Source organism: Biomphalaria glabrata, chromosome 1 (assembly GCF_947242115.1).
Source record: "Biomphalaria glabrata chromosome 1, xgBioGlab47.1, whole genome shotgun sequence".
Taxonomy (NCBI): domain Eukaryota; kingdom Metazoa; phylum Mollusca; class Gastropoda; family Planorbidae; genus Biomphalaria; species Biomphalaria glabrata.
This window is the reverse complement of record NC_074711.1, coordinates 20576984-20591124: the sequence shown is the minus strand read 5'-3', so window position 1 is coordinate 20591124 and position 14141 is coordinate 20576984. Positions and strand designations below refer to the sequence as shown.

The window sequence follows — 14141 nt, the reverse complement described above, 5'->3', positions numbered from 1 at the left end:
GTCTTCCATTCTGCAGATGTGTCCTGCCCATCGCTGGCACTGCATCAGGATTGTGCGGATGCTTTGTTGCAGGCCTGCTCTTCGAAGGACTTCAGTAAAAATAAGCGACCGACGAATCCACTTTTAGCTCAGAGAATTCGATTCTCCAAAAGTGATTTTAAAAATGTATCAACAATCTCCTAATGAACTCAACAAACATTTCGTTTAGCTTTAAAATCGTTCTACCTGTTCGTCTGTTAATTGCTCTTTCGAAGCATGTCAACTAAACAAAGACTAGCGCGCGTATTCTGTTTCTTCCTCGCCTCTTCTTATTAATATATTTCTTCCTTCTTCACCTACAGCGAAATGTTTCTTTTAGAATTATCGATTGGTCTCCTGTCCCTCCCCAAATGTTGTCACCTTACTATATGCGCACATCGTATTAAGCGAATAGGTTTGAGAAAACAGTCATGTATATAAATATGTATAACTGGCTAGCGTTCCGATTAACTGATCATTTACTGGAATACGTAATGATTCGGTTCAATTATCTTTGCATATATACACCAAGACTACACATACACCCTCCCTCTCTCACATACATACAAACGCGCATAGATACACACACACACACACTATCTCGTACTCAGCTGATAGTTCGTTGGTCATCAGATAAGATTACATTTCTTTGCTATTTTTTTTAAACTCACTTTTCACAACTAGCACAATGATTGCTTGCAATCTACTTACCTACACTTTATATACCAGTAGGTCTCACGTTATTCTGTTAGTACCCCCGTGTACATGTCGTGAGTTTTATTAATTGAGTGACATTACGAAATGATTCTGAAAAGAAACCGAATGATTTTTAAAAATTGAAGATGCATTTTATATCCCATCAATAAAATATAGTTATGAAATGTGGTATCAGGCTTTTTGCTTTGTTTTGTTTTCATACACAAAAAGAACCGCTGGAGTGATCTCCATGTATGTGTTAGCCTAAGAATTGAAACTTAAGGTCCAATTCTAATAATGCCGGCTTGAAATGAAAAGATGTGTAAGTAAACATTCCTATGTCATCAGTTGAAAGATGTTGATTACATGTTGATTACATTGTATTCAAAGTGTAAGTCTACGTTCATGATGTAATTGTTGGAATTGATTCGTTATTTCATTCATCGTGTGTCTCTATCAACTCGTAGTGTTTGCAACTCGGTGTTACGTTAATAAAGTAACCCATAATATATGGTCCTGCATTCGAACATGGCTAGACTGAAAGCGTATCTCTCAATAAACTCTCTGGCCTGCGTGGTTGTCATTTTGTTGAGCCAGCGGCGTCTCCAAGGAGCAGCGGTAATGACGTGCGACGGCGATGGCCCGTGTCGATGTATGATGAATGATGGCTCTGGTGTGGTGGATATCAGCACCTTAGGTTTCCAGAATGGCTCAGCCAGGTGAGTTTTAGTCTTAGGTAAACGTAAGTGGTTACATTAGAAAAACGTTTGTAATTAAAGCAAGACATGGGTAAACTTGTGATGTCTGTCAAAGCTTTTATGCAGACACATGTTGACTTATAGGGCCAAACTGCTGGTAGACAAGACAACTAAACCGCTGTAGGCGATATATAGTTTAATTGTTGAAATAACTTGAATCACTTCTTTGTGAACAAAACTAGAAATAACTTTGATGACAATAAAGGCAAATGCAACTTGAGATGAAATGAAATAAACTAATATTGAAACAGATCTAACTCACAATAAAAACACGTCTTTACACTCTGGCTTTCTGGAATCGTCTGACGTACTTAATACAGCTTACGACAGCGCCGCTAATCTTTCGACAAGACTAACATTAAATTAATGCTCTCTCTCTACAACTTAATAATAATAATAATAATAATCTTTATTGTCCGTATGGAAATTTGTCTTACAATTGGTGCATTACACCAAACAAAAAACATTATAACTATAAGAAACCAAAGTATACATTCACACCAGACTCACTCATAATTTACATGTGACAAAGTTTATACCAAATTGTTCTTATTTAATGATTTGATTGCCAGGGGAACAAAAGAGTGTTTGTGTCTATTTGTCTTTGCTATCGGTGTCTTGTATCTCTTTTGTGATGGTAAAATCACAAAATCCTGACACAAAGGGTGGTTCTTTAGTTCGAGGATCTTGTTTTTTTTTTATATAGATGTTTGTTTCAAACAACTGCCCAAATGGGGTTTCTTTTTTGCCAATGATTTTACCAGCAGCATTTAGGATTCTATAAAGTTTATTTTTATTTTTAATGCTGAGATTGCCATACCAGGCAGTGATATTGAAACTTAAAATATTGCAGATATGAGCGTGATAAAACATAGTCAAGGCCTTTTCGCTAACATTAGGCGAGGACAGTTTTCTTAGTAATCGTAATCTTTGCTGTCCTTTTTTGCTGATATAATCAGTATTTGCAATAAATACTTTCTTTCTACATCACCTAGGAAACACACACACATATATATATATATATATATATACTCCATAACAACGCAAATAATTCTAAATGTTGTTTTTTTTTCTAACAAGATTTAATAGGCAGGTCTTGTTGGTCATCAGCTCCTAGTCAAATTAGATTTAGAACTGAAATAGTCAGATTACTGAATCTCTCTGAATTTATGAAACCTTTCCCAATAGAATCTATAGTAGAATATTTTGAAAATATAGTTTTGTTTTCAACTAAAAAGTGTAGAACAATTCATCCTAACAATTCCCACCTTTATGTAAACAAAATAAGAAAGAAATACATTATGATAAGTTGGCCTCCTTATGTCGTAGAACGACTATGGTGCATCTCCAACAATTAAGCGAGACAAATACATTATCAATACAACTTTCATTGTATATCTCCTGGTCCTTTGCGATTCGGGGATGATGATCTCCAGTTGGAACCTTAACTGCTTCCTTTTTCTTTCGTCCTGCATAAGGTCTGGACCAGAAGTAATCTCCATTTCTAACGTAATGTCCAAAACTTTTTAAAAGTTTATTCTTAAAATGTGCAGAGCTAATTTCAAATCTAAACGATTTGGCCTACAAATACAAATCAATGTGAATATAAAAGTGATAAAACTGTTAAGGGTTAAAACTCTTTTCTTGACAGATTTCCTGATGTTGCTGCGTCTTTTGATGGACAACTTTATTCCTATAACCCTTGCTATCCGATGAGTGAAGGGCGTTGTACTAATGCAGCGGTAAGCACTTCTAACATACCCCATCTTATGACAATTAAAAACAGGTGAATAATGTATCAAGACATTTCTGAAACTAGCTAACGGGTTCGCATGAAATTTTGCAGTTTCCTTTGACCTCTTAGGTGCTCACTAAGACATGGTTTTGATAATTTCGCAGCTTGAAAGAATTTGCGGAAAACAGCCTAGCCTTCTATTACACCTTTGTATTTTAGTGTAAGTATTGTCCCTAAAAGACGGCATTCTATAAATAAAACATACATACAAATGGTTAAAAAAAAAGGCTTGCCTATTTATTTACCATTTCTCAACCGCTGCTTCTTTATGGTTTCAGGCAGGGGATCAAATGTTGTAACGTGATTAAGTCAAACATGAAATCATTTATTGAAAGCTAAAATTCCAAACTAAGTAGAATGGTTGGATAGCCCAGTTAATAACACAAATGTACATTACTTTTAGATCTCTTTTTTCATTTCTCACTCTTCAGGCTTTTGTAGCCCTTTTTGTGATATAATTTACAAAAAAAAAGATTTCTTGATGCCTTTGACTTCGTCTTGTTTTTAGATTTCATTGAACAGACCGACCTGCCCCTTCTCTATTGTCTTGTTTTGAAAAATAATAAAACCCTAACCTACCCTCCTTCAAATCTCTCTTTCTCTCCTTCCTTTCTCTCTCTCTCTCTCTTTCTCTCTCTCTCTGTCTTTCTCTCTCTCTCTCTCTTTCTCTCTGTTTCTTTCTCTCTCTCTCTCTCTCTTCCTCAATCTATTATGTTCATGAAGGCTTGCAGTGTGCATTAATTAATTATTGTCACGATTAGTTCAACAACCAATGCCGAGCTCCGCATTGAAATTCTGGGTTTTGGGCTCAAGCGATTTTCTTTTGGTTTCGAATTGAACTTCTCATAAAGTAGAGGAAACATGTTATTTGTCTCCCCTTCTCTGTTGCCATGTTCTAATACAGAACAGGTAATTGAATGGTGATAAATGACTTATACAAATATTGTCTCTCTGTCAGGCTTGCAAAATAGCAGACGACACTCAAACGGTCATGGGCGAGCAAACACAGTTTACTTGGTATTTTACTGGCTACTACCCACTGGTCACATACTCAACAAGTGATGGCAGGTTTGTGGAGCAGACTAACGCATTTTTAATTTGCGTAATTTTTTAACTGTGTACTTTTGAGAAAAAAAAAGTAACCAGGCTGACATATTTTGAATTTTGACTTAAATTAAATAAAAAACAAACAAACATAACATCTTTATGTGTTACTTTTTAGGTTAAGATTTTGAAAATGATGAAAATCAAGACTTTCATTGGTTGAAAATTTGAAGTTAAAGATTCCTAAGTGAAAAGTGTACTCAAAAATTGTTAAGTGAAAAGTGAGCTCCAAGAATCTTAAGTGAAAACTGAATTCAAAGATTCTTAAGTGAAAAGTAAACTCAATTCTTAAGTGAAAAATGAGCTCAAGATTCTTGCCTGAATCAGCCAGAAAAAAAAACGAATAAAGTTTAAGTATCTTATTAATATGCACAAATAAAAGAACAAATGGATAGGCCTAGGCCGTTATTATCTTTATTTAAAGTAAAGTCTTTAACTTATAAGATGTCTATGATCTACTAAATCTTTTGGGTCATTATTAATTTGATCTTCTTCTAAACCTAAACAGGAAAACGGAAGTGATGTTTATATGTGATGAAAATATAACCAGCCCCCTGCTTGACGTGATTGGAGAAGTGACTCCTGGGACATTAGTAAGTCTATTTACATTGACGTACATATTCTACCTGCGAAGTGATGCAATCGTCCCTTCAAGACGTCTGCCTGTTGCCTATAGTGTATGATGAAATCGCAGAGCATTGGTTCATTTGAAATTTTGAACAATTCTCTGCTAGGACTTGGTCCATGACACGTATGTAGGAAATGTCTGTCTCCCAGACCTAAACAGCTTGTGTAAGAAATGTCTGTCTCCCAGACCTAAACAGCTTGTGTAAGAAATGTCTGTCTCCCAGACCTAAACAGCTTGTGTAAGAAATGTCTGTCTCCCAGACCTAAACAGCTTGTGTAAGAAATGTCTGTCTCCCAGACCTAAACAGCTTGTGTAAGAAATGTCTGTCTCCCAGACCTAAACAGCTTGTGTAAGAAATGTCTGTCTCCTAGACCTAAACAGCTTGTGTAAGAAATGTCTGTCTCCCAGACCTAAACAGCTTGTGTAAGAAATGTCTGTCTCCCAGACCTAAACAGCTTGTGTAAGAAATGTCTGTCTCCCAGACCTAAACAGCTTGTGTAGGAAATGTCTGTCTCCCAGACCTAAACAGCTTGTGTAAGAAATGTCTGTCTCCCAGACCTAAACAGCTTGTGTAGGAAATGTCTGTCTCCCAGATCTAAACAGCTTGTGTAAGACTGGTCTATAGTAAAGTAACACTTTCAGACCTTGCTATCAATAGAGCAGATGATGTAAGGGTTACCTGTTACTATGGCCAAAGGTTAACGAGGGTGTCATGAGGCCAGCACAAGAATCAACCACCTGGGTGGACTCAAATGCGTCCTTAAAATCCCAAAATTCAAAATCTCTGCCTCCATCGAGATTCGGTCCGGAAGCGCTTTAGCGCTCAGCAACCACACTCCATGACTGGTCTGTAATATTAGAATAAATATTGTTTATAATAAATAGTGCTAGGTAAACAAAAAATTAACTCTTTACCTTTATATTTATATCTATATTTTTCTTCTTTTCATGATGACGCAAGTCTTTAAATTTATGGACCATGTGCGCATGTCCGAACAAGTGTCCAGCAGTGATGCCCCCTGCACCACACAGACATGACACTGATGCACCGACTTTGACCACTGGCTACATTGTACTCATTGTGTAAGTAAAATGTCTGAGATGTTGATTGTAATGTGGTGTACCATTAAACCAGACAGTGCAGGCTTATCACCCATACATCCGCACACCATATAACATATCATTTTATATAAAACGCTATCACTACGGGGTTATAATAATAGTCAAAGCAATAATAAACTTTTTCATCCCCAAGAACATGTTTTTCTTCTCATGTCTTAAAGCAATCATACTTAATTTTTTTTTCAGATTTTTCAGTCTATTTTTCGTTTATTTTGTGTTTGGAAGTGTTATTAATTACTGCAGACGAGGAACATTAAGCAAGGAAATTTTGCCAAATTACAGTTTGTGGTCTTCTATTCCATCGTATGCCATGGTAAGCTACAAGGAGCATTATCTTAGCTATACATGCTTTTAAGATGTTAAGACAGAGCAGTACAGAGGGGAGGGGAGATAACCAATGGCAAAAATATAATATAATGTCTTTGGAATAGGTAACAAGTCAAATATATTATACTATATATATAACAAGCTCGTATTGAGTGAAATTGTGTGAAATTGCTTCCATTATTTGTGTAAAATATCTTACCCAGACAGACAGACGGCGTAAGTAAATGTACAACACACTAGGTTTGTGTAGAGGGTAGTGAAGTGTCATTCTAGTATTGGACATTTTCTTTGAGAACAATCATTACAATCTAGGTTTCATTGTATGCAGACCTACAGATTTAGTCATTTTATATCTTTAAATATCCTTTCACTATTTGTTTGCAGGACGGTTGTCGCTGTGTGTTTGGTTGTGTTGGCAACAAAAAAGCAAATTATGACGCCATTTAAAATATCAGTTGTATTTCGTCTCTTTAAATGGTACTATGTAAATGTTCAAGTTTTTGACAATTTTACATTCATAAGTCTAAAAATAGATTCACAAATTCAAAACCTTTATCTATGACATGTATCATCAAGATGACTATACTGGTCAAACATAAGACATGAGCTGTGCTCAATTGAGTAAACTCCTAAACATAATTATATTTGTATGTAAGTGTGTCTGTGTTTTTTTTTTAAGTTTTTAGAAATCTTACATTTGAAATTTTAGTGTTATCAAGATATACGATGCTGTTCTGTAATAACTTCTTTTTCTGTGATAATAATTTAAGACAACCTTTATGAATTGTTATATTTTTATGTCATTTTTTGTTGCTATTTCAAATTAAATTATTTTTATAAACTTTTATAATTTAAATGTTTGATGTTTTTTTGTTTTTTTTGATGTCTCAATCTCTTTCTCTCCCCCCTCTATCTCTTTTTCTCTCTCTTCTTTCTCTTTCTCTTTCATTCTCTTTTTATTTTCTATCTTTTGCTTTCTTTTCAATTCTTTCTCGTTTTCCTTTTTTTTTTGTCACTCTTTTACTCTCCTTTAGTTTTATCTCTTTTATTTCGATCGTACTTTCTCTCTGCTTCTTCTTTTCTCTCAATTTCTCTATTCCTCTTCTTTCTCTTATTCTCTGTTTTTTGTTTCTCTTTTTTCTTTCATTATCTGTCTCTCTCTCTCTTTCACTTCTTCACTCTTTTATTCTTATTTTATCTCTTTTTTCCTCTTTTTCTTTAATACCTTTCTTCTTCACTGTTTTTTAAAACCTTTGTTTCGGGAAGAGAGGAGCTCAATGAATCACAAATTTAATAGTAGATCATGGTGAATGCCAGGTGGAGGGGGAGGCTCGAGAACAGGTAACACTGGAATAGGTGCATGCAAAACGTGAATCGGGTGCCTTCTGTTCGTCTGAACTTGGGATTTGATCTTCCTAACCGTGTGATGGGCTTAGATTGGAAGGATGTAAAGATGTTTGACCGAGACTCGATCGGACGCCGTCTTTCCTTGTAGAGCAAATTAAAGTCATTGAAATCTCTGTGAAGACATTCTGCCAGACTATGATGACACTGGAGCTAGGGTCAGGGCGTTCTGATCACTGGCGGATCCAGGGGGGGGGCGGTAGGGGCGATCGCCCCCCCCCCACTCGGCCGACCCCCCCCCCGAAGGGGGGGGCGGACGAATTTTAGTATAGAATTCACACAATTTGTATACGAATTCATTACTTATGTTAATAATATATACTAATTATTTATATTTCAACCTATTTTTAGATTATTTCGCCCCCCCCTCTAGTATGTTGGCCGATTTGGTGGGGTCGGGAGGGGGCGATGGTATCAATCCCGCCCCCCCCCCCATAAACTTTCGAGTGGGGGGGGCGGTCCAATTTCTTTGTAGAAATCACAGCTTGCTAACAGAATCAATTACATATCTATGTGATTAAAACTTGTTATTGATATTTTAACCGATCTTTGTATTATGTCGTTCCCTGTTTGCCAATTTATCTCTACTGCCCTTCCCACCTAAACCTTTTGAGGGGGGGGGCGGTCCTACTTTAATGGAAAAATCATAGTTTGTGAACAAAATTAGTTGAATTAATATATAGATTTATATTATGTCGCTCGCCTTCTTGTATCTTGGCCGTTTCGGTGAGGTTGGGGGAGGGGGAAATTGCATGTACTGCCCTCCCCACTCTAGCCCTCTGAGTGGGGGGGGGGGCGGTCCTATTTTTGTGGAGAATCATAGATTGTGAACAAAATTTGTTGAATATCTATATAATATAAACTACATATTGATATGTGAACTCATTGTATATTATGTCGTACCACACTCTAATCTCAAATTTTAACATTAGTAAAATTTAAATGAAAAAGGGTTGTACCAGGTGGGAGGGGCGATTCATGCAATCGCCTTTCCCCCATCGGACAAACCAATACTTTTTCTTTTTATATTACAGTTAGGAAATTACAAAACAAAAATATCTGTCACTAATATAATTTATATATACTATAAATTAAATTCTTACATCGAGTCGCCACACCCCTATTCTTTAATGCCAAATGCAATCTTTAGCAGAAATTATTAAAGGAGCGAGGATTAATCGTTTTCACTCTACCGCCCCTCCCATTTCCAGACAGAGTTTATGTAATTTCACATGAATTTATCATAACTATTTTAAGAAAGACTTTGCATTCAAAAAATTAGAATTCAAACGAAATTTTTCAGTATAAGAGTCACGATTGAGATGAGTTCTAAACCCAAATCATTTTTTTCATAGTCGCCTTTTTCTAACCTTTACTCAATCTGATATTTTTCTAGTTAAATAAATTTGGGACTATAATTCACAATTTATACTTTGATTTTATTGAATATTATTTATCGAATAATTTTTTTTCGGCGGAGATCCTCAAAGCCAAAATCTAAATATGTGGGGTATCTTATCTTTTCAAGGAACAAATCGGATTTTTTGCAATGTATTAAGGGCCTATAAATTCATATTAGAATATTATAAGTACAACATTATTCAAAAGGTCCTTTTTTAATAGTATGAATAATGAGATTTAGGTCAGGAGAATACGTTTCTTCTGTGAAGTATGCAAGAAAACTCTTTTGGCGGCGGGGCTTCGCCCCGAACTCATTGGATGAATAATGAGCTGTAGATGTTAGGAGAATGCGTTACTGCAATGAAGAATGCAAGAAAACGCTTTTGGCGGCGGGGCTTCGCCCCGAACTCCACTGATGGATAATGAGCTGTAAATGTCAGGAGAATACTTTTCTGCAGTGAAAAAAAGCAAGAAAACGCTTTTGTCGTCGGGGCTTCGCCCCGAACTCCATTGATGAATAATGAGTTGTAGATGTCAGGAGAATGCGTTTCTACAGTGAAGAATGCAAGAAAACGCTTTTGGCGGCGGGGCGAAGCCCACTTGAAAACCTTATAGCGATGCCCCAGTTGTTTTGTTTTTCACCAAAGGGTTAGAAATGCTGCTTTTTAAAAATTCTCATATATATATATATATATATATATATATATATATATATATATATATATATATATATATATATGCATAGGGTTAGAGTTTACTGGGCATTAGGGTTAGGGTTTGGAAAAAAATCGCCCCCCCCCCCACTCAAAAGTTCTGGATCCGCCAGTGGTTCTGATAGTTATACACTAGATGCAGACATTGATATGTTTCCATTCAGGTATCTATATAGTGATTGTAGTCTGACATCTGCATAGTTTCCTCTTGTCATTGACTCGTATAATTCATGGATGGTGTTTTCCATCTTGTCATTGACTCGTATAATTCATGGATGGTGTTTTCCATTTTGTCATTGACTCTTATAATTCATGGATGGTGTTTTCCATCTTGTCATTGACTCGTATAATTCATGGATGGTGTTTTCCATCTTGTCATTGACTCGTATAATTCATGGATGGTGTTTTCCATCTTGTCATTGACTCGTATAATTCATGGATGGTGTTTTCCATCTTGTCATTGACTCGTATAATTCATGAATGGTGTTTTCCATCTTGTCATTGAATCGTATAATTCATGGATGGTGTTTCCCATCTTGTTATGTTCTTGTTAACTAGCTCCTGGACGTCTTGTCTAAAAACTTCCCGAAGAATCTAATTTCAGAAAAATGAACTTTTCTTTCTTGATAGAATACAAATGTGAAATGTTCACGCAAAGTGCAAACATTCTAGAGAATACCTGGCGCTTTAAAACATCGTATAAAAAAAGCCCCTCGTAAGACTAAACATACATTCGTAGACCTATATGCCTTTAGCCTATAGTAACTACAGTTTCAATTTTCTAACAATAAAATAATTCTTTAAATTGGTGAATCTTATTTTAAAATTTAATTTAGTTTCTTCTAACTAGTTTACAATGAGAAAGTTCAAAGATGCAGAAACATTGTGCATAGTTAGCGGGTCAAACTGTCTACTAACAAGAACAATATAAGATCAAAGTCATTTATCATACTCTTAAGGTACACTAATTATTTAAACATATTTTTGTTAGTTTCTTCTGAAATACAAATATAAAAATCAATATAATAATGTCTCAATCAGTCGTCTTTATTGATATAATGAAAGGTCAATTGAAAAGATCTGTCGATGTTTCTATTGCATTTCCCAACTCTTCTTCGAGCTTCGCTTCTTAGAAATTATGTTAAGATTTAGAAGAAAACGCAGAGACACACTAAAGCTTACCAGACACATTCAAACACATAGGAGGACACATTCAAGAGACAAAGTCTTACAAAGGAGAACAGGAAATAAAAACAAGACAAATTGAATGTTAAAAACTAAGTATTTAGATATAATAAGATAATATAATTTTTATTAGTCCAATCAAATGGAAATTCATTTTGACTACATTTGACCACCTCAGCGTAACTACTGTACAATAACAATATATATGAAAAGTTCGAAAACATTCACATACGAAACACATACACATTCACAACCAGCGCTTTATGAATTTGACTTCTCTGTACTTCTCAATAACGACAGATGATCTTGTAACACTATGACCGAAAGTGGGATAAAGGAGTTTTAAAAACTTTCTGTTTTAGCCCTAAAGGCAAAGAGACGACCACTTCGTTCAGATTTGATGTAACAGTGGACAAATGGATGCAGGTTGGCTTTAAGAAACGTGTGTGTGTGTGGAAAGGCATCTTTCATGAAAATGTTCTTCAAGAAATGGTAGCTGTGTTCGAGTGATATACGATGCTTTTTAATTAGTCTATTTAGTCTATGTCTTTGTGCCAGTGAAGTATAACCATACCAGCAGTCAAAGGTAATTAGACTGCGGATGGATGCTGTATAGAAAAGTTTAATTATTGTTTTTTTGTCGATTTAAAATACTCTTAGCTAAGATAGAAGAGTCGTTTATCTATTTTGACGTAAAGGTTTTGGCAGTGTTCACTCCATTTCAGTTCGTCGTTGACGGTTGTACCTAGGTATTTATATATATATATATAATTTAATAATAATTAATAATTTAGTATTTAATAATTATAAATTATATATAATTATATATATATATAATTATATATAATTATAACGCTATTATATATATTTAATGAAAAATGTTCGTAGTAAAATGACATTATGTTTACCCTTTATTTCTCAGACGAAGTGACACCAGTTTATCTTTCATGAAAAAAAAACGCCGTATGGAACTCTATGTTCAAGATTTTCTTCCGATAGTACTTAGTAGGAAAAAAACTTTCACTCGAAAATTGTATTATTTCTTCTTTTTATAATTATTTTACATTTAGCATTATTCATTGTTCTATAATAGACAACGAAGTTTATTATAAAGTTCCATTTCAAGTTATTGTATACTGGTACAAGCTTTTTGTTTTCAATGGCGACATCTGTATCAATGTTTCAGACAAAAATGAAGTGTAGGCCTACTGAGGACTTGTTAAACATGATAAAGTACATTGCACAATCATCAGAACAAAACATTTGATCAGGTGTCAAATTAAGATCTAGTCACGTGATTCTTTCTTAGTAGTTGTATTTGTCTTGTTATAATTTCCTTTTCTTTCACCTTCCATACAACACAATTTTGAAACAACTTTTGTAACAACACTTTACCTTGCACAACGTAGTACTACGTAACAAACACATAGTCGTAAGTAAACAAACTGCACACTTTAAAGAACAAGATTAAATTCGTTTGATTACTGGCCATTGGAAATAATATTCTGAGAAACTTATATAATAAATAAACTACTTTAAATCAACAATTCTCACTTGACCTGGACCAGTGTTAGTCATTCTATATACAATGCAGGGGCGTAACTAGGGATTTGGGGGCCCGGGGGGATTGACCTCTTTGGGGTCCCTTGCATTTTGACACTCGACATATGACATGAGATAATGTACGCAAAAATATAGGTCCCTATAAGCCCAAAATCAACTTGGTTCAGTATATCAGTAAACTTAACAAAAAATAATCATTAAGACTCTTTTAATCAATAATACCGTTGTAAGACGTTGTTTATTAGTTGAATAATGCACAAGTGACAAATCTCAATTGTTATCGCTTCACGTCGTGCATAGGGAAAAAAATATTTTTAAAATGTCAACAAAGTCAACGTACTGATAGACCTAGATCTAGGTTTCGTCTTTGTTATAAATTTAATCCATAAATGTTGAAAAAAAAAGGACACCCGTTGACACTATTTGTCAATTAAATATATTAATTAATGTATTTACAAATAAATTTTTGGACACCCATTTTGGGCCAATCCCCCAGGTGGGGGCCCGAGGGGATCTTAAAATTCTCCCCCCTCTCCCCCCCCCCCTTAGTTACGCCACTGATACAATGGAAGCTTGAAATCTTCTGGCATTCTACAGATTGCCGGATTTCGCACCTTACCGATGACATGGACATTTATTTAGATGACACCAGCTTGAGCTTTGAGATAAAAGTTAAATTATGCTCCACAGCTTTGGCTGCGGAAATACTAATATTTTTGTTTACTATTTAATGAGATAATAGTCTCATAGGTGACCTTTTATTTTTGCTAGCGATTCAATTCAAACTGTTCATAAGCAGTCAAACTAATTCACATGGACTCATTTGTTTTTTCGGGATGGAATTTAAATAAACTGAGTCCATTGCCTGCCATTGTATCAGCGAAACGAGGTCACAAGTTCATACAGAAAATATGTATATGTGAGAAATAGATTCACACTCAAAATTGTTATTTAGGCACACTGATACATTGATATGAAGGCGTAGAAATGATTAATGGTAACCTATTTATACGATTCCATAGCCCGTGATCATTATAGTTTTTAAAGCGTAAACACGCTAATAACGTGATATTTGATAATGACATAGGTGTACTATAATTTAACTATTATAAACAACTACATTGACTAGATTATATACTAATTTTTGTTTTTAAAAAGTGTGTATGCCTACATTATGAGAAAAGGATATTAAACAAATGAATGGCATTGGACTGAACATCTTATTTCCTCTAGCTAGTCCTCAGTCCTCTCACTACTGGTGGAGGCACTAAATAGTTCTATAAATAGAACTAGTCACCATTCTGAGAGTTGAACGTTACGGGACAGACTCTCTGATGTCGTGTCTAAAACTGCACAGATAATTCTTGTTATCTCACATATCAAGAGTTATCTACAAACAGTAGTTCACCTTTTTTTTCAATTTTTTT

The 14141-nt window shown here is 35.0% G+C and overlaps 1 protein-coding gene across 1 annotated transcript; it reads left to right on the top strand.

Moving 5' to 3' along the window:
- Positions 1 to 787: 787 nt before the first annotated feature.
- Positions 788 to 7304, top strand: LOC106073893 (uncharacterized). Its single transcript, XM_056027291.1, has 7 exons — positions 788 to 1433; positions 3124 to 3214; positions 4226 to 4335; positions 4880 to 4964; positions 5961 to 6082; positions 6308 to 6434; positions 6833 to 7304. Exons 1-7 carry the CDS (start codon positions 1225 to 1227, stop codon positions 6893 to 6895), a joined length of 807 nt encoding a protein of 268 aa, XP_055883266.1. The 5' UTR covers positions 788 to 1224; the 3' UTR covers positions 6896 to 7304.
- Positions 7305 to 14141: the final 6837 nt, after the last annotated feature.

Bases quoted from the DNA above. Each gene is read 5' to 3' on its own strand.
- LOC106073893 (XM_056027291.1), top strand. From the start codon at position 1,225: ATGGTCCTGCATTCGAACATGGCTAGACTGAAAGCGTATCTCTCAATA. The intron at 3,215-4,225 runs GTAAGCACTTCT...TCTCTCTGTCAG, and splicing joins GGCGTTGTACTAATGCAGCG to GCTTGCAAAATAGCAGACGA. The intron at 4,336-4,879 runs GTTTGTGGAGCA...AAACCTAAACAG, and splicing joins TACTCAACAAGTGATGGCAG to GAAAACGGAAGTGATGTTTA.